Genomic DNA, 22100 nt, shown 5'->3' on the forward strand with positions numbered 1-22100 from the left:
TTGGTCGTCGGTGGTGTTGTGTCGATGTTGCAAACGATATATCGTTGACATTGAATGCATTTGCAACGACCTGTACACTCTGGCCTGCTTGCAGTCTTCCGATCCCTTGTTGTCTCTCATTTCTTGTTTTGTGTGTCCTTTATACCCATACCATCCACGATATGCACGTGCATCATGTTTTTGACAAGACTTTTCCACAACTGAGTCCCATTGCACTTTTGTAGGCTGCGTTTGGGAAAAGCACGAATTTTGTATTCCGAAGGGAAATAACAGATTTCCCTAACACAATTTTCCCGCAACAGTGGAGATTTATGCCCCAATGTGATAAAAAAATCCTACCATGGCCTACTCACAAAATGTCCAGGTCAACTTGATCTGTGTTCAGCTATGTATTAAAAACTCGTTTCCGAAGAAAGCAACTCGACCTACGTCATAATTCAATTTAGAAACTGGTATCAAGTGTTTTCAACTTTAAAATGTCACATACGTTACATAATTTGTGAAAAATAGATGTTGTTTTTCATTTTTCTATCTCTTAAATATTTATTTCGCCCGCCCGCTCTCTTGCTCGTTGAGATCTGAGATGAAAAACACCTAAAAACGTATCCAGGCCTTGCGAGCTGCATAGGTTGCTGGGGCCTTTAACCTGCAATTCCCACGGGGGCTCTTAAGGATTGATGAGGGGGTTAAACTCGAGATGAGGTTGTTTGGTGAAACGGGTTTTAACTGCAGATTCAGGGGATCTTAATTCCAACCTTAGTGGCTCGAGTGACCATTTGATATTCTGAGAATAACCTTGTAGTTTTTTTAAATAATTTGTTCCAGAAAAAAGGGAAAACATTGTCCTCAGGTTTAGGCCCTCAAATTAATGTGTTCGCTGGATGTGCTCGATGCGCTGTATCAATGGGTTGGAAAGAAATATTAATTTGTTCGGCTTCTTCACAGATAAATTGCTGTTGTCCCCAACAACAATTTCACTCCTCCCTTCCTTCGTATATTACGTGGTGGGTAGAGTGTTTAATCAACAATAACACCCAGTTATACTTGTCTAAAACTCGAGCAAAGTATGTTTGCTTGCACCTTAACATTGCAGAGAGAGAACAAAAGTTAGTTGGACAGCCAAACCTGAAGCCTATGTTTATAAACGAACTCCTTTACTTGTGGAACGAGGTGGTCAGGCTCGCTGACTTGGTTCATGCATGTCATCGTATCCCAATTGCGTGGATCAATGCTCGTGATGTCAATCACTGGATTGTCTGGTCTAGACTCGATTATTTACAGACCGTCGTCATACAGCTGGAATATTGCTGAGTGCGGCGTTAAACAACAAACCAACCTAACAACTAGTGGAACGAACATATAAAAAGTAATGCACTATTTAAAACGACATAAGAAATAACGTATATCTCAAGAGGTCGCTCAGAAGTATGATCGTATGAATGAAATATCTTCTTTATTTGGATTTTGGATTGCTGAAATGTGTAAACTTGTTGACGAAAAGAGACAATTCTAAGAATGTGTATTTTATTCCACACTTTGGGTCTGCGGATTCATAAACCATGCAAGACGAATCCGCCTTTCCAGCTTTGACATCATTCAACAACAGTATTTGGAGCATACCAACGTGAGACCTAGAGACCGTTGGTTTCCCCACTGATGTAATCAGTTGGTGGTTCTTTGGGAGTCTCGGCTAAGCTGTACTTGGTTTTCTCCACAGGGTAAATGTCCCCCAAGAGGTCTACCCGCTTCCTCCCGTACACCGACCGACACACCTCGGCCATCATATACACAAGCACGATGAAGCCAAGGTAGGAGAACCACAGCGCCCAGATAACCATCTCAGCCACGCCCAGGAACACACCCAGGGAGATATTGATGAATGCGAGGAGGAGCGAACACCGCCCGCCGAAATGGTGGATACATTCCCACACCCGCCGTCGCTGAGTCTTTGTGTCTTCGTGGTCGGAGATTTTAAGGGGACGTCTGAAACAATACAATTTTTCGGTCTTTAGGTGATTGAGGTCAGTTTGCAGCAATATTATGTTTAAGCATTTAATACCAAGCTTAATATATATCAGGTGGAACGTATTTTATTTCCAACCTCCCCTTCCCCCGCCCCCGAAAAGAAACCGTTTGGTGTACCATGAACTTTTCCGAAGGAAAACTGAAGCATATTTATGGGAGCAAATATGCAATCTTTTTCATATATGACGGCCAAATATAAGCCTGTGTTGGAATAAAAATACGAATGAGCATTTGTATCATACGGAAATCAAAAGTCATCCCTTAAGGAAAACCTTCCAAACACAACTTCATTTTCAGATAATTAAATCAAATTGTCAGAATTCGAGGGGTTGCCACCCATAAGTTTACGCACACGAGAGCATTGAGAGGCTGCAGAGCTGCCAAGATGGTAGCGACGAGACCAATGATTGCATGGGAGAACTTGAAGTGGTCGAACTGTACTGAGAGAATGCTGAACACCAGCCCCGCGATTATACAGCACAAACCAAACACCTGAAAAGTAATATATTTACTGAACAAAAACGTTAAGGATTTTGAATATATTGGGGGGATATTTTGAGTGCTCAGTCTTCACTGTCAAAAATATCCCCCCAAATATTCATGAAATCCAAAGGTTTTTATTCAGGATAGATGCAAGTAAATAGTGAAGAGCATCATCAGTATCTAACCGCATCAGTATGATGACGTTGAATAGTGTTTGAAACACAGTAAAATCGGAACAACCCCTTCATTCTGGATCACACTCATCTTCCCGAGGCAAGAGAGTAAACTGACTATAAAAGTCCAGTATCAACCCTTGCCAAACTAGGCTGGTATTATGGAGTTACATTTTGGCTGGACTAACATTTTCTGCATAGTCCAAATCGCGCAACGGAATCGAAATCCGGTTTGTAAACGGTCATGCAGATTTCGGTTGTTTGCAGGATTTATAAAGCATGTGCACCGCCAACTCGTTGTCAACAGATATATTCCATAGTTTTGATTAAGGTGCACATGTGATTTTGGTGCACTTCGCGATGTAAGACCCGTTTTATCACAAAATAGATACTGATTATCGATCAGATCGTCTTGACTGGGCGCCGCCAGTTTGTTTTGAAGCAAATGCAAGTGATACGAGAGGTGGCATCTAACTGGTCCATAGAAGAGGCATAACTCGTATTATAAACCTATTCATTGGGATCGCCATTAAGTAAGAGACTTCTTTCTATAGGCATTAAAACCTATTGTGAGGTTTTACTTTCCAGTCGGGTTAAATCTCATGAACAGGGACGTTGTAATATTATATAATGTCCTGGGTATTTTATTAATACAACTTCCGTTCAGATTGTAACATGTAATGAAATGTAAAATCAAATGACAAATGTTTTCTTCATATTCCCGGGATCGATCTCGCAACCTTCATATCTGTAGCCCAGTGAGTGTACCACGAGGCTACAGATGTGTTGATTAGCTATACTGATTTTTAGAATGTCCTTTTCAAGATCCGTACGCCAGCAACAGATATTTTACGCGCGTTTACTAAGGTTCATGGAAAGTATGTTCGAAACATAAAAATGTTGATAAATGTTGTTTTAAGTTTCTTTTTCGGTTTATAAGCATGGAAAAACACTTTCCCTCGGTTTTGGTAGACAGAGCATGCCCTGGGGGTCGGGAAAAACCGCGGGGGCTTCCCAGGGCATGCTCTGTCTACAAAAACCTCGTGAGCGTGTTTTCTCCAATACATAGCAACTGGTGGCGCTAAGATCGAGCCCAGGAATTCCAGCCTAGTTCGGCAAGGGTACTAACGCCTGGGACCCCCTATATTTATTACCTAGAACCCCCAAGACTCGCACATATAGAAACCAAGGTAAATATCCTGAATAGATTATATATATATACGGTGGTATAACATTTTAGGAAAGTAAACTACCAATTATGTCCTCACTGAAGCATACGTAAAAGTTATTGCAAGACGCGGCTGTAAAATGTCACACACTTATTCTCATGGCGAAATGTCTTTTACATGTTGGAATTCGAAGCGTCTTCATATTTTTTATAAACAGACAAACAATAATTCGTCAAATTAAAAAAATGACTGGGAAACGTGTTTTAAACAGTTAGAAAATTCAGCAATATTCCAGGGTCTTTCGCGGGAGCATGCAAAGAAGTCAGACGAGGACCAAATTAGATCAGAGGTTGCCAGTCTGTCGGAGTGGGATGCCACACAATGAGCACGACCGCATATTGTGACCACCTTAGCCTCTTATGCGAAAGAAACATGGGTTGCTGGAGACCTATTCTCGCGTATTACGAGTTGTTTTGCTTGTTGTTTAACGCCGCCCTCACCAATATTCCATCAATTTGATGGCGGTCCTTAATAACCGAGTCTCGGTCAGACAATCTAGTGATTGACATTATGAGCATCGTTCTACTCAATTGAGATACGATGCCATGTATCAACCATGTCAGCGAGCCGAACCCCGTTAGTTATTCCCAGTTGACTCTAAGTCAAGCATATGGGTACAGAATGTTTACGTATAATGTCCCGAAATCCCCACGTCATTTTGTATGGGGAGAAAGTCCAAAGTGATGGAGGTCTTAGATGTTTCCACTTTGGCGAAATCCATGCTCAATACTGTATGGGTAAATAAAGTAGATTAATAAGAGGATAATAAATAAGGAAGGAAACTCGTGGAAGTGCATGGGATAAGTATGTTCCTATGAATGTGGGTTCGAATCCTAGTTTCGCAAGGATTTTTTGGTAATTAGTTTGTCCCCAAAACAAATTTCGCTGAACGCAAATATATCAATACAGACTGCTTGTTTTCCAAGAGAAGTGAAACAAATATCCCTAATAATATAGTTCTGAGTTTGTATTTTGATTTTACTTCCATTATCAACTTATTATAGACACCAACCTGAAAGAAGACATGCACGTAAAACCAGAGCCCACTCTTGAATTTCATATATCGTGCAACGAACGCTCCCCACTGCAGGAACACGGCCCAGCCAATCACCATCAAGACACCATGTACGGTAATCATATTGATGAAGTTTATCGAACACGCCACTTCCGGGGAGTGGTCAGCATCGCGTGCATTTCCGCGTAGAAACCAGAGGTCGCTGAGCAGAGCGTTCCTGAAAACAGGGAATTCACCGTTCAGCTTGGCACAAGACTTACAGAATGAAAAAGTGAAATGTAAACATAACGTTTTCCTCTCCATGTATGCTGTTTATTTTCCTATTTCCACGACAAAACACACACTATGCGGAAATGACATTTCTTATAAGAAGCGGTAATTATGCTTAACGGTAATTTATGGAGCCTTAAAATTATGTAAAAAAGTGTGAATACAAAGAAATCGTTACGAACAGCAATAGAGTTTATCAAGCTGCCAACCAGACGTGCTTTTCTTTTGACTAGGTATTTTTATGAGCATATCTTTTACGTAGTGAATGGGTGCATGTTGTTTATGCCATATAAACCAATTTTTTACCTATACCAAATATGGGTCAGGCAACCAGTTAAGCAACGATACAGTTAGCCAGGTTACACTATCTCATTAATCAGATCGTTTACTCTGATGCGATACCCTCTGTGGGAAGATCTGAGAACACATCTAAAGGAGGCCGCGTCAGTTGAACCCTTATCCACTAATCCATCTTTTAGTCATTTTGTAAATCTTATGTCTTCAACATGTGAACGTACGATTAATCAACTGAGTGAATGGGTACGATTTTACGCCGCTTTTAGCAATATTCCAGCAATATCACGGCGGGGGACACCAGAAATGGGCTTCACACATTGTACCCATGTGGGGACTCGAACCGGGGTCTTCGGCGTGACAAGGACCTCAGCACTTATAAATAAACCCATTAACCCCGAGCGAACTTTGACCAATCTAAAAGATGGATGCGTGGGTTCTTGAGCCAGTCACATGTCAGCTTTCTACGCTGAGGCGGTTTCATTTCTTTACCACCATGATTCCGACATTTCGATGCATTGCGCTCAGACACAGCAGGATGTATGAAATATCCAGAACAATAAAATATAAAACAAACCGCAGTTATATTTTTGAGGCATTCGGAACTGGCTGACTATACTCGTTGAAGAGATCCAGCAATGTTAGAATGCTTTGCTCACAGGTACCATGAATTTAAACGCCCTTGATTAAAAAAAAATCACTTGGCGTGACCTCCCATGATGTGTCTTCAGATCATCAGCAAAGAAGTATGGTATCGGAGTGAAAAATCTGATTTTAATCAGATTGCCCGTGTATCAGAACTTACATCTTTATGTCTACTCCGCCAAACACGAAGATCCCAGATCTGCCTGTCACCATGCCGGTTGAAGCTCTTCTGCCCGGTGTTGAGATTATCTCGTCCTGTGGGAGACTCAGTATCAGAACACACACGACAAATCTGTGTTTCAGCCAACAGTATGTGACATATGAAGATCGAGTTTTACAGTGCATGACTTGACAGTAGAATGTTTTTCTTAACAGGATAAAACTACATATAAGATTTACTTTGAGGACCTGTGTGTTTGCAGTATAATGGAGAAACATATATTACCACAGTTTAGTATTCATATTTTTATAAGTGAAATTTAAACACAAATGTTAACTCATTCAGCATAATATTCCACAATTCCTGAAGAAAATTCCAGTTCTATTATTGTTTTAATTATTCACATCATAAAAGAGCACGAAAAACATCACCGACAGTATTACAAATTACATTTTACCTCAGTAGAGAGTGAGTATGGTTTTACGCAGCTTTTAGCAATATTCCAGCAATATCACGGCGGGGGACACCAGGAATGGACATCACACATTGTACCCACGTGGGGAATCGAACCGGGGTCTTCGGCGTGTCGAACGAACGCTTTAACCACTAGGCTACCCGACCGCCCCTTTTTTTCTCCCAGTAAACGATTTATAGGTAACCTATACCAGGATGTGCCAAATTATTCACAAGTGACGTCACTTCACACACACGTTCAGATACTTCTATACAACGCATTTAAAGGATTATGACAGTCTCTAGCGGAGTGTCATACAAAATATTACACATATTCGGGGAAGTTCACGAAGAACTGCATAGTTTATAATAAAATATAAGTCATTTTGTCTTCTCAAAGAGGGTCAGGAATAAAAAAGACCTCGTGGGGAGGATCATCCAAAACAAGTATTTGTCACAAAGTGACGAAATGTCCCCCGCCTGTATATACACCATAGTACCAAATATAAAGACAATCCCTCGATTAGTTCTTGAGATATCGCGGCAACACCGTTTTCCAACTCAAAACCAGATTTGCCTGCTGTGACCTTGAAAATGGGGTCAAGGTCACCAAAACCGACTGGTGTCTGCGGTGTCTTTATGTACACCATAGTTCCAAATATGAAAACAATCCAGTGTTCAGTTCTTGAGATATCGCTGCAACACCGTTTTCCAACTCCAAAAGCAGATTTGCCTGCTGTGACCTTGAAAATGGGGTCAAGGTCAACAAAACTGACTGGTGTCTGCGGAGTCTGTATATACACCATAGTTCCAAATATGAAAACAATCCAGTGTTTACTTCTTGAGATATCGCGGCAACACCGTTTTCCAACTCCAAAAGCAGATTTGCCTGCTGTGACCTTGAAAATGGGGTCAAGGTCACCAAAACCGACTGGTGTCTGCGGTGTCTGTATATACACCATAGTTCCAAATATGAAGACAATCCAGTGTTTAGTTCTTGAGATATCGCGGCAACACCGTTTTCCAACTCAAAAAGCAGATTTGCCTGCTGTGAACTTGAAAATGGGGTCAAGGTCACCAAAACCGACTGGTGTCTGCGGTGTCTGTATATACACCATAGTTCCAAATATGAAGACAATCCTACGATTAGTTCTTGAGATATCGCGGCAACACCGTTTTCCAACTCCAAAAGCAGATTTGCCTGCTGTGACCTTGAAAATGGGGTCAAGGTCACCAAAACCGACTGGTGTCTGCGGAGTCTGTATATACACCATAGTTCCAAATATGAAGACAATCCAGTGTTCAGTTCTTGAGATATCGCTGCAACACCGTTTTCCAACTCCAAAAGCAGATTTGCCTGCTATGACCTTGAAAATGAGGTCAGGGTCACCAAAACCGACTGGTGTCTGTCTGTATATACACCATAGTTCCAAATATGAAGACAATCCAGCGATTAGTTCTTGAGATATCGCGGCAACACCGTTTTCCAACTCCAAAAGCAGATTTGCCTGCTGTGACCTTGAAAATGGGGTCAAGGTCACCAAAACCTACTGGTGTCTGCGGAGTCTGTATATACACCATAGTTCCAAATATGAAGACAATCCAGTGTTTAGTTCTTGAGATATCGCGGCAACATACAGGTGGGACGTACGTACGTACAGACGTACGGTCGTGAATACTATATCCCCCGCTTCGCGCTTTCGCGCGGTGGGAGACAACAAGACAAGCATTAGGGGAGGGTTAATATTTTCTGTACATTAGTGGATCAAAAACCTCTGACACCCCTACCCCTGTAATAAATGACCGGTCCCTAATTGAATATAGTTGCACAACATCGAATTGTTGCACTGTAGAACATGGCCCCTTTAGAATGTACGTTGTTGTTGATCCTCAATTCTGATTCTGATTCTGTTTTTGTTTGTTGTTTAACAGCTGTCAGCAATATTCCAGTTATATGACGGCGGTCTGTAAATAATCGTGTCTGGACCAGACAATACATTGATGGACATCATAAGCATCGATCCACGCATTTGGGTTACGATGACATGCATCAACCAAGTCAACAAGCCTGACCACCCGATCCCGTTAGTAGCCTCTTACGACAAGCATAGTCGCCTTTTACGGCAAGCATGGGTTGATTGACAACATGAGCATGGATCAACGCAATTGGGAAACGATGACAGGCATTAGCGAATTCAGCGATCCCGATCCCGTTAGTGGCCTTTTACGGCAAGCGTGTGCTGAAGACCTATTCTACCCTGGATCTTCACTGGTCAATTCTGATTCTGATACTGCTAACATCTCTATTTGTTTATGTGACAAAGCGCCGTCATCAACTTCAACCGTGTTACTTACGACCGCAGTGGTCTTTCTCTGAGACCATTTGCCCATCTCAGGCGAAAGAACAGCCACTACATCTTCTCCGCTAGGGTTTGTCTGTTGAAAAATATAAGATTTCAAGGTATATAGGCAATAGATCACAATAATAAATTCAATAAACTTCATTCGTTCAAATAATGCACATGGTGGCGTTCACACCAAGATCATAACACCTCATCACTTCTACAGTAGCAGTTCTTAGAATCATGTATGCATACTATAGAAGAAATCATTTCAATCTTGAAAACGATGAAACGCCTTTTAATGCTTGCCAACGTACGTACATTGAGAACCTGTTCTCCGTCTTCAAAACCACCGTAGAGGACAACCCTCCGTCGCCCATAGGTGGAGGGAAGCTCAGCCATGCTGGCGTAAGTCCTGCACCAACACAATCACCAACAATGCATATAGGCTCTTTCGTGTGCACACAATATATCTGCTGGTGCAAACATGACCATTGCAAATTTACATCAGTTTAAGCTTACATCCACAAAGCATGCGTGGTAAATGAAATACTGTAGAAAGAATATCTACATATGTAATAACTGAGTTAGTGAACATCACGATTCCAGCTATTTCATGGGGGCTCGCCAATAATGAGCCAAACACAATGTACCCCAGTGTCTTCCACACCCTAGACAAAACATTAAACAGGAGTCAGACTCAAGGATGATTTGGCAAGCCGAGATTGCCTCAGCTCTGAAATTAAGGATCGTTCTGGGCTCTATTTGGATTTTATATTTTTGTTTTGTAGATATATTCTTTTAATAAGTAAACTTTATTTCTTGGACTAAATGTCAGTTTAAATGTACCGATATGGGACCCGAATCCGTTTTATGGGCGTGGAAACAATCGCTCAATCTCACCACTTCATGTACAATACTAAAGTAAATGCAAATCTGTATATATATTAACGCATAAAGGTCACACACAATAAGATTATGGTATCATGTGGGTTTCCCCTTTAAAAACATTATTGTGTGCTGGTAAAAACAATGGCTAGCAAAGCTTAGTGTTGGGCTCTCCAATCGGTCATGAGAAGTGAAAACGCTTAACACATAAAAATCTAAACATTGACCTTCTATTACCATAATATTTCAATCTTATAAAGCAATTAATGGTTTCGATAAACTCACAAAACTAAAACATAATCCAAGAATCATCAGTTCGACGGAAACGAATACCATGATCATTTTGTGGTGGATTTACCCTGGCAGTCAATCTCTTAAAGGCTCCCTGACAAATGAATGCAATACGAAGCACCAAATGAAGAAATCTCGTTTAAGCAAAGCAAATCAATGTCCAGGGCGTCAATTTCTTGCATCTTGACCACCTGTTTCTCTTTATATTACCACGACATATGCAATGTATTGATGAAGTCATCGCGGATATAAGCCTTATACGACCCGTGAAGATCCGGTTCAGAATAGGTCTTCAGCAACCAATGCTTGCTATAAGAGGCTACTATGCTTGTCGTAAGAGGCAACTAACGGGATAGGGTTGTCAGGCTCGTTGAATCCAAAATGCGTGGATCGATGCTCATGGTGTCCATCACTGTATTGTCTGGTCCAGACTCAATTATTTCCTGACCGCCGTAATAAGCAGTAATATTGCTGAGTGCGGCGTTACACAACAAACAAACAAAGAAAGAGTCTTGTTGTAATACATGCATCACATTAAAGGAGCGGAAGTGTGTAATGAGGCTCACCTTGGAGTTGCGCAGTTGTCTAGTTTCCGCCATGTTTTGAGCCTGTTGTCAAAGACCCAGGAATCCCCGCTTGGACAGGGCCCTCCACTTCCGCCACCACTGTAACACATGGAACAGAACAAACAAGCAAGTTTAACTTTGGCAGCAGGCAAGCAGTATCACGAACTATGTATAACAAAAGCATGAAAAATTCTCAGATTATGCATCACAGTCACCAGTGTTGGTTTCTGACCTTTGCTCCCTGTTATCCTTTCACTCTTCCAGAAGAGAGTGATGGGGAGGTAAAATGGGGTTTAACGTTGCGTTCGGGAGTATTGCACTTATATAACGTGTGTGTTTGTGGCTGCTTGTACTCGGACTGATGCCGATTTTATAGTGCAAGCTGAGATACCATGCCGACGTTTAAGATGAATACCCAACTCAGACACAGTGTACTATAACTCCGAACCGACCAGTTCTTGTTTTAGCCCCTTAATACCGAGCGCCATGTAGGGTAACAACTTGAACGTCTCTTTTAACGTCTTTTGGTATGAATCCCAGACCTTCCGCTCTCCGGGGCATAGTGACGCTCTACCACTAGACCACAGAGGCTGTCTTTTCCAGAAAAACAGAACAATCCCATATGTATTAGGTATTGCACGATCACTTCCGGGTCCATATTCAGAGTTCATGTTACTAAAGGTATGTATTCTGGTGCCTCTATAGCAGACCATTTGTTCATGAAGGTTTGTCCTTTTCAGCTGAATTTCATTCATTTTGTTTGCTTAACGCCACACTCGGCAATATTCGAGCTGTATGATCGCCGTTTGTGAAAAAGTCGAGTCCGGACCAGACAATCCAGTGATGGATGTTATGATCCACACCGTGTGGGGACCCGTGAATATCCGGGTTAGAATAGGTCTTCAGCAACCCATGCTTGTCGTAAAAGGCGACAAACGGGATAGGATGGTCAGGCTCGCTGACTTGGTTGATGCATGTAATCTTATCCCAATTGCGTGGATTGATGCTCTTGTCATCATCACTGGATTGTCTGGTCCAGACTCGATTATTTACAACCCGCCGTCATATAGCTGTAATATTGCTGAGTGCGGCGTTAAACAACAAACAAACAAACAAAACACCATCTGGGTACAAAACACGTTACCAACAAAGTCAGCCAGCCTGACCATCCGATCCATTAATTCACATCTTACGCCCAGCACAGGTTGCAGTGGTAAAGTTCCATTAAGTAGGACATATTAACACCATTTTGGCTGGCTAAGATATCTCATGACAAATTATGATTTGCTGGTGACAGGGTTTCGAGTCTTCGACAATTGTTGATGTACTACAGATAGTGATGGAGAGAGCATAAAGAAGCCTTACCTGAGACAGCCCCCGAATATGACCAGCTCGTCGTTGCTGATAGTGGTGCTGGCGTGGAGACATCGAGCGTGGGGGTAACGAGGATCGTAGGGGTGACACGTTGCACAGTTCTCTGTTAAAAGTAAGTGTCATACTCAGATCAGATGCATTTGGCACAGACATTTCAAACCAGTTACAAACAGCGTATTAAGTGAGTGAGTGAATATGGTTTTACGCCACTTTCTGCAATATATTCCAGCATGGACATTAGAAATGGGCTTCACACATTTACCCATGTGGGATATCGAACCGGGTCTGCGGTGTGACAAGCTTTAACCACAAGGCCACCCAATTTGAAGTGTCAAGATATACCCACAGTGCGTTTTTACCTAAGTATTATTCTTGCTAAAGTTCTCATGCATGTGTCGAAAATCTGACAATGCGGCCGATAATATCGATACAGAAAATCGTTTTATATTGAAATATGCTTCAGGCCAAATACTAGCCAAATAAGGACCGGGTGCAACTACCAGTGGCCCCAATGGGCCAGTGAAGATTTTATCACTTCTTTTTGTATACACTATTGTGTAACCATTATGTATGTATGTATGTATGTATGTATGTATGTATGTATGTATGTATGTATGTATGTATGTATGTATGTATGTATGTATGTATGTATGTCAATACTGTGACTCAGTCAATAGCCCTCTTTTTGGAATGAGATCACTAATCTACGTATCAACCAATGTGTACTTATGCGTTCCAAATATTTACCGATCTGAGGACATCCCATTACTGGTCACGTGAGAACGACCTTTCGCGAACTTTGACCGACCACTGAAACGATTAACAAGAAGTCGGTATCAGCCAGTGAGAAAGCAGCTTTCTCGAGCTTTACGGCACACGTTTCAACCTGGCGACTTCCATTTCAGACTATGCTTGAAAAATATGTTGACACAGTTCTCGATTAAAAATTTGAAAACTGAACAAAAGAACATTCCGGAATGTCTAGTATATGGTTGAGATTGTATGGCAGTGCTTCGTTCAAATGTGTATCCCACGGAAGCGAGAGATACTTTGACGGAATCAGTCGTGCGGACCGTAACTGTCGTTCGGAATACCCCGTGTTAACGTTTTCAAGGTTGCATGATTAGAAAACAAATTCCGGCTGTCACTTTCATGATCTGGTAAGCGATGCTATGATTGGTCGGATGAAAGGTCGTTCTGACGTGACCCTTAATGGGATGTCCTCAGATCTTTGTTTGGCGATAGCGAGAAGAGATCGGCTTATATCCTAAATGATTATGAGTACAGTGTTTGGATTAAGGATAAAAAAAACATATCTCACACACAACGGAAAATTATCTTTATAATGTACAGAACCGTAAAGATCCGGGTTGGAATTGATCTTCAGCAACCCATGTTTGTCTAAAGAAGCGACTGACGACATGGTCGGGATCGGGTGGTCAGGCTGGCTGACATGGTTGCATGTCATCGTATCCCATTTGGGTACATCGATACTGATGTTGTCAACCACTGGTTTGTCTGGTCCAGACTCGATTATTTACAGACCGCCGTCATATAGCTGGAATATTGCTGAGAGTGGCGTAAAATAACAAACAAACAAAATAGATACACGGGGGAAAAAAGACATTCACCGTTGTTAACTCTGGCAGTACACTAACCTCTCTGCCAACCCAGAGCATTGACGTCATAGGTGAAGGTATCAAAGTATCGGACGGTGGAGAATCCCTGAGACACGTACATCCTGCCACCCCCGGGGAATATCCCACCCCCGGAGCCGTACCGTGCCTCCGGACGGAAAGAGGTCAAAGACAACGTGGCCCAATTGTGGCCGCTGTACACAACGAGAAAGACATAAAAAAGAACATATATTTTGTTTCTGAATTCAGAAGCCCAAACGTCTCTTCGAATACTGATCATGAGGACACCAAAACTGAACCCTATTGTTATAATGGCTTACAGTAACGAGGGGCACATATTGGATATTAAAATTCTGAACAACAAAAGTTCCTGTGACATTGAATAAGATTTAATGCAAAGTTATGTTTTTTTTTACCAAATCTGAAACAATTTCGGTTTGCAACAGATAAAAGACTCCTGTAAGTGTTCAAATGGTTAAAATGTGCCGTACTGACTGCATGATTTCATAAAAAAAACCATGAACATGCCAAAATGAAATGCATGGGGCTTGCATAAAAGTCCACTTTTGCATGGAATGCATGCTTTTCTGTTGCAGTTACGTTTTTGTGACTTGATTCCATACATGTACTACAATATTGAAAACCAAACTTTACTTGTTTGAAAAATACACTCAACTATTGGTGTCACAGGAACTTTTGTTGTTGAGTATATGTTATAGTGAGCATTATCACGGCGGGGACCACAAAACAATCATCTTCCCGAGGGAATGATGTCCACCAGCCCATGTCACAGCCTAGTTTCGGGAACATAGATTTTGAAATAGACTACACCCTTCCGTTTGCCGCTCAGCACCATCCTTCAATGTTACATGTGGTAAAGGTAAACGTATGTTAATGCAATTGTGCAGATATACAATGCTCTGACTGATTATAAATGCATCAAATTATTAGTCTTTGAGTAAATGGGGGAGTTTATATGCCATTTTCAACAGCTTGACGCAGCTAGGGTGGACAGACCCAGGAATGTAGACGTCAATGATTTAGCCCCTACAACTGTATGGTAACGCATTGAGAATGCCAAAGTGCCATAAAGGTATATGGATAACATGAATTCAATTTATAACTCTCATGGTGTAACTTTATAAACAAAGGCAACTGTTGATCTTTACGAATAAACAAACTAAAGTTGAATAACAAATATACAGCACTTATTTATTTTTACCTAATGTAAGACGGACGCTTCTGCGCTGGAAGTTCCTCCCATTCTTCGCGTCTGTCAACAGAGAGTACATGGATATATTAGCTATATCCAGGAGCTGCTTTAGTGACGCAGATCGAAGAGGTTTACAAACTAAAGATCTGAACCGGGACCCAGGACCAGCGGATCCTGTCTGACAACAAAGGGACAGAATTCTTAACGAAATGTGGCACCTAAGGCCACTGGACTAATGTGCCCGCACTCTTACTGATGATAAATAACACGGTTATAAATCCGACGTGGTCAGGACTGAGTAAGTGAATGACTGAGTAAATTAGGTAAAACGCTATATTCAACAATATTTTAGTAACATCACGGCATGTCCGCTTAATATGGGATGAAACCCCACAATGGCACAGGTCGATAGGTATAGCAATGAAATACGAGCACGGTTGTAAAACCAAGTTTAAGGATCATAATTAGGGGCAATGTTTGATAACGATCTCAACCACGATCAACATATCCTGGCACGACTGAGGGACGCAACTCAGTCATGGAAGGTGAAGAACAAAATAATCTAAGTAACTTTCAAGAATGGTTTAAAAAATATGCACACTGTTCATTTGACCTCATAGATTGCAACATACACCACTAGAGACTGTGCAGTAATAGATATATTTACATTAACTTACTTCATGTGAAAACGCCAGATGTCACTGTAAAACGTCTCATTTCTGCCCTCCCCAGTCGTCACATAGAAATAGTCTCCGCTGACGCCACTCACGGCTGTGTAACGCTGACCTGGTCGAACACTTACCACAACCTCACGCCATTTTCCTGATAGTTGTGGAAAACATAAAACAATAACGGCATATAACGGTATTTCCGGTATTTAAGAAACAAATGCACATTTAGTACAATAACATTTGTATGGAAGATCTTAAATATTACATGAAAGTTTACATCACCAATTTTTGTGATTTTTTAGAATGCGAAAGAAGATCTTCTTTGCCTACGATGCATGACAGTTTACTGGAGAAATAGACAACCAGATATTTGTATTTTGTAACAACACCTTATACTTTGCCTTCATAAAACCATTTTCCCCGTTTTGATAATATACCCAGTGTTTTTAATTTTAAAAAACAACAATTATCTTAGTGTTTCCATGTTGACTGTTAGGCCTGACTTTTCACAAAACTGTTCTAATACATTAGGTTATTGTAATCCAATAATAGTGCTGGAAAGCATTACAATATCATCAGCAAATGGCGGTAAAAAGGCTTGTACAATATTGGGATGTAGTTGTATACCACCTTGACATTTTTCTTCCATTTCCATGGTTATTCCGTTAATAGGGAAAGAAAAGAAGAAAGGGCTTAATATGCATCCTTGTCTTACTCCTATATTGCATTCACATTTCTTGATGAAGGAATTACCGTTGCATTGTACCAAAGTTTTTATGTCTTCCTAGATACATGACAATAATTCTGACATTATATAACTGAGGCCACGATTCTTAAGCATAAACCACAATTTATCCTGTTGTGCAGAGTCGAATGCCCCACTAAACAAATAGTGTGTACAATTTACTATAGGGCTGAAACGATATCCCGGGACACCGTTGCATCGCGATTCACTCCATGCGATACGGTGTGCGATTTGTGAGGTGCTGTATCTCGATTTTTCACGATACGTTTTTTCAAAGACGTATATACGTACGTCTTTTTTTGTAAATAAACTTTTATCACAGATACGTTTTAAATGTGTTTTAACTCTTTCAACACCGCAGGCCGGTAAACCGGCCAAGAAGCATTAGTCACGTCAAAATAGTATATATTTTTATGGACCTACCTGTCATACCATTCATTTATTAAATCTATCACATCTCACAATGTCTGAAATGCGTATTCTATTTCAATTTATCAAAATGAATCATTTTTTTATCGATAGATTAAAAAGTTATTCACTATTTCCCGCAATGTTATTGAAAATATAATTCTCGGATGCACATCGAACATGTCAAAGAGCAAAACAAAGACGTTTCAAGCAAATCTTTAAATATATATACAAAGTGATAAATAAAATCAACAAAAATATATCTAAAAGTGGTCAACCTTACAGCTAAGTTATTATTTCCATCTTCACGCGATCGCTTTTGATGTTAGTCAAATGACATCTCGGCTTTCGTCGCATCGAATTTTCGGCTCGGACACGATGTTCAATGCCAAAATATATGCATGAAAAATCTTTGTCACAGCTTGTAACCTAGCATGAAATAGATGCGATCGCGATTTCCTGCTTTAAACGTTCAGAATAACACGATTTAACCAAAATATTTCGTAAAAATCTGAAATTCATCGTACACGAGGATTTGTAATTTGATTGCCTTTCTCAGGTCACGTGCTCAAATTTGACCAATCATGAACCTTGTAGCAGATTTCGGCAAGAAAGTGTCATTAAAAACCATTTTATCCAATGAAATCTTATGTTTTAGCTACGAAAAAGACAAAGGCAATGTTACGAGCGTGTAGGTGAAAAAACAAGCTTTCTAGCGATGTGTCATATGTCAGTCTTCGACAAACGTGTTATTCATACGAAGCTTCGAAAACGGTGGTGTTTCTCCATGTTACTGAGCGGACAGCCGCTGTTATCTGGAAATGAGTGAAAACAGATTCTATTCATAATTCTTTTTAAAATAATTTTCCAATTACGTATACAATGAAAATAAAAAAGAAATAAGTAGATCTTTTGAAATTTAAATTTGCCCCAAATCGTCAAATTTTTGCTTCCTTGGTCTTAAATCTGGACGTTATGAATGTGTTAGCTTACATTTTTTTTATTTACAACGAACTTTATTAAATTGTAAATGCATTATTTAAATAATGTGATAAACATAACTTTCATATTTATAAACACTAGAATTAGACCTTTCAAATGGTGTATAACATGGCTGTTGCTATAATTGTTTTTAATTGTTTTTTGCCTTTATTCACGAAAATGGCAAATCATTAGTTACTGGACACTGGTACATTTAGTATTTACTCCTAGAATCTACCATCTAGTCATAACTCACAAATATGTAGGACGGTTACTTTTGTGTTTGCTAGCCATTACATGGAAATGACAGATGATTCATTAAGTTAAAATACTCATTACAGTATATATTTTATGACTCATGAACATTCATCACTTTCATTTAGTTTTTCATTTTAAAAACTAAGTTTAATTCATTTATCTCTTGTCTTCTCTTGTCACTATGTGTATCGTAGCGTGATGTAAGTATCGAGATACATATCGTAGCGCAGAGCTCCAGATAAGCTTTTGGTGTTGTGGGTATTTTACCCATGCATTTTAAAATCATTGGGTATCAGTAATTCTATCTGCGTATTCAAATTTCTGTTACCCACTAGTTTTTACACATGTGGGTATTTAAGTTAAATATTAAAAAACACTATTCATCTAGTCCCTGCAAACTGGTGTCGTGTGGGTTCGAGAGCTTTATAGGACTCAAAAATACCACGATACTTCCACAAGAAAGTGTGATGGCAAATGATCATGATGTAACTGTCATCGTGGAGTTTGGCAAGGTTGACGGAATGCCCGTTTTTTTCAAAATAGGTTGCTGATTTGCTAATCGAATACGTAGGGTTACTTCACAATATTTTGATGATACGCACAAGTTTTATTTTTGTAGCGTATCTGTAATGTTCGTTGCGTATTTGATACGCTTGGATTATATTTTACTGTGTATTTCTGCATTTCTGATGCGTATTTTACGCAGTTACGCAGCTTATCTGGAGCTCTGGTAGCGTGACCTAGGTGTATCGTTGCAGCCCTAATTTACTACCTCCCTCCTTTGAAAGATATGTTGAATTAACGAATGCAAAACGAAACTATATCATCTGTAACCATCTCTGAAATCGACTTGTGATTATGCTATTTTACCATGAGAATCGGTCCAAGGCACAAGTCTTTTATTAATGATGTGCAAGACATGTTTACTAAAAACACTAGATAATGTGACGCCCCGATAGTTATTTTTATCATTAACTGAACCCTGCTTATGAAGCGGGATAATTACACCAGCAAACCAATTTTAAGGAAATGTCGAATTTTCAAATATAGAATTAAAAAAAGTCTAAATATGGAGCAACAATATCGGTTCTTCAAACTTGCAATGCTTTCAATGACGTCTTCCCTTGAGATAGGGGTATGTAACATATTTTTCAAATACCATGTAACATTTAATCAAGAGGGGATGGCCACCTCCCGTACGAACGAACTCTTTAACCACTGGGCTACCACACAGCACCCATTACAAATATAACTATAACGTCTATGTATTTCAAGCAACATGTAATTTGATATAGTCACAAAGTGTTTTTTTCTGTTTGTTTTTTTAAGTTCGCTCATACTTTAATTTCACTTTCTTTGATTGTTTAGTTAAAGTTATTTTTAAAGTTTCAATATATACAAACAATCTTTCTCAATAAGACGAAACATAAGTACATACATGTCATGCGTTTAAATATACTTACCCTCTGTCACGTTGAATATCCATGTATCGTCTAGTGGCCCCGGTCGACCTCCGAAAATAATGACTTGATTTGTTGCTGTGTGAAAACCAATTGCAACATCACGACGGGGAGACGGGGAGGGTGCAGTGACGCCGCTGTGGATACGTTCCCACCGTAGTTGTGGCGCAACACTCGTCAGGAGAGACACACAGAGAAGCGTCTTGATCTTCCACATTGTCGTCGCTGAAAAGGTCAAGTATGAAACATCACCTCACTAGTTAGTCTTATTAACGACGCCAAATGTCAACCGCCAAAGTTCTATGTTAACATTGCGTTCTACAGACATCAAAATCGGGTATAAGATTCCAAAATTTGTTGAAACTCAATGTGTACAAAAAACAGTGTGTAAAAACTAAAGTAACGGTGACCAAGCACAGTCATCTTACCATGCACCGGCGATGCCAATTACCACAATAATAAGAGGCTCGTATCGTGAGGGTCGCGATGAGGGTACGGCCTCTGACAGGATTATCCAACCCCCGTCCATATCTATACTGTCCCCCTCTCCTGCGTTGCTTGCGAGCTGATTCCCGCCTTTGTCTTCACGCCCCATGCCAACTTGTTTTTAAGCTAAGGAAAGGGATTTTCTTTTTAAAAGCTAGAGTCAGATAACGGGTTATCCGCCATAAGAACATGTCTGATAATTTTCACACAAATATTTCAAAGTTTTAAGCACATATAAAATTTTACATTCCAACTGAGCCAAATATAGTCCTTATCCTTCTTCCTCCTTTCATAATGATAGACACACAACGCCAAAGACGGCAGAATTCAGAATACATCATGGCATGTAAATAATTGATATTTGGAGCAGGCACTCCAGTGGATAATGGCGTTAGCAGCTATCATCGATATCCGTATGTGTTCATCAGATGTGTTTATATACATGTTTGGGACTTACATAACTAAACGCATAGGTTAGGTTAAAATGATGTAAATATCATTGATTCTTTACGTTTAAAGGAAGCGGTTTTTTTCTAATATTTGCAAATGAGCAAGTCTTTGAACCAAGATGATTTTCATTACTGAAGAAGAAAACACTACACACATAATAATTATGATTAGAAATCATGTCAGAAGTCCAAATGTTCGTGTGTTTACAGACATCCTCGTGGAAGAGCGTCTGCCCGGAGAGCGGAATGTCAGTGGTTCGATCCCCCGACGCGGCATAACAAAAGACGTTTAAAGATGGTGACTGATGTTTACCCTGCCCTGCGCTCGGTGTTAAGTGGATATAGCAAGGACTGATCTGGTCTGCTCTGAGTAAATATACTGTGTCTGAGTAGGGTATCGATGTTAAACTGCATTAAAACCGGCATTTATACCTGACTACAAAGTAGACACAATTTATGGATAACAACTTCTTCAATACTATAAAGGCGACGTTTCGGTATAGCTCCTTATACCGTTGTTAAACAAGGACTGGCTGGTACAATAAGGCACGTGTGCATGCGCGCTTGCTCAAAAGGCGCAATAATCTGTAACGCGACAGTTAAACCCCATTTCATCTCACCTCGAGTGTTTATATGGTGGGGTACGAAGCAGGAAGCAGTTATTATAGAGTTCAACTTTAGAAGCCAATAGTATATCAGGTTATTGACTATTCAGTTCAACTGTCGAATGTGTGGATGAAGCATGGATCAAGTCAATGCAAAATACTCAAGATCGTTCTATATAAATACATACGTTGTTTTCAAAATCAGTTAATCTTACCTAGATCACCTTAAACACAATTCCAAAATAGTATCCGAGATTTCAAAAATCGTAGAAATGATACAGTCAGTAGTCTCTCGGTCGTCTGCTGATCAAATACTTGTCATGTGATTGCAACTTTGAAAGCTACAAACGTCCTCAGATGCACGACTTGCATTCGCTGCACGTGCTAAAAATCACGTGACGATTTGTTTGTGGATGCAGAAGCAAATCACCGTCCAGGGAACGATTTATCAACCTTGCTCGTAGAAGATCAGATCCAAACACTCACAAAGTTACTCCTGAAGAAAATACGATTTGTATCATTAACGATTGTTGTGTGTACATTGTTACCATAAGGTAGTACACATTTTTCGAGGGGGTGGAGGGTGGGGTATTTTGGTTCGAGATGATCATTTTATGTTAATGTTGGGAAGCTCAATTCCGTATACATGTATCAAAACCATGTGCTCATTTTAAAATATATAGATAAATAAGGGCACATTTTTTGTATTACTATTGATTTTATCAGAATTATTTATTTCCATACTATTGCTCGGCGAATATGAAAATTGCAACACTCGATTCTTAAGGCCTGTGTGCGACACACTCGTGTAAGAAGTTTTAATGCAACATAAATGTATAACCACGATTAGACGAACAGTTACCTGAAGAAGGAGGCAGAATAGTTAATCGATTCATGTGTTCGTTTTAAATAACATTGAAGAAATGTATTTAACTTATATCCATTATGGAAAAGACAAATTAGGAAAACAATCAACACA

At 40.0% G+C, this 22100-nt stretch overlaps 1 protein-coding gene across 1 annotated transcript; it reads right to left on the reverse strand.

The window, feature by feature from the left end:
- Window positions 1-1631: 1631 nt before the first annotated feature.
- Window positions 1632-22021, reverse strand: LOC139462026 (uncharacterized). Its single transcript, XM_071243526.1, has 13 exons — window positions 21984-22021; window positions 19585-19806; window positions 15736-15880; window positions 15068-15118; window positions 13867-14039; window positions 12200-12311; window positions 10835-10933; window positions 9411-9504; window positions 9103-9183; window positions 6295-6389; window positions 4923-5142; window positions 2378-2517; window positions 1632-1983 (listed from the first exon to the last, which is right to left on the reverse strand). Exons 1-13 carry the CDS (start codon window positions 22015-22017, stop codon window positions 1632-1634), a joined length of 1818 nt encoding a protein of 605 aa, XP_071099627.1. The 5' UTR covers window positions 22018-22021.
- Window positions 22022-22100: the final 79 nt, after the last annotated feature.

This window comes from Haliotis cracherodii, unplaced genomic scaffold (genome assembly GCF_022045235.1).
Source record: "Haliotis cracherodii isolate W230 unplaced genomic scaffold, xgHalCrac1.p SCAF_15, whole genome shotgun sequence".
Classification (NCBI taxonomy): domain Eukaryota; kingdom Metazoa; phylum Mollusca; class Gastropoda; order Lepetellida; family Haliotidae; genus Haliotis; species Haliotis cracherodii.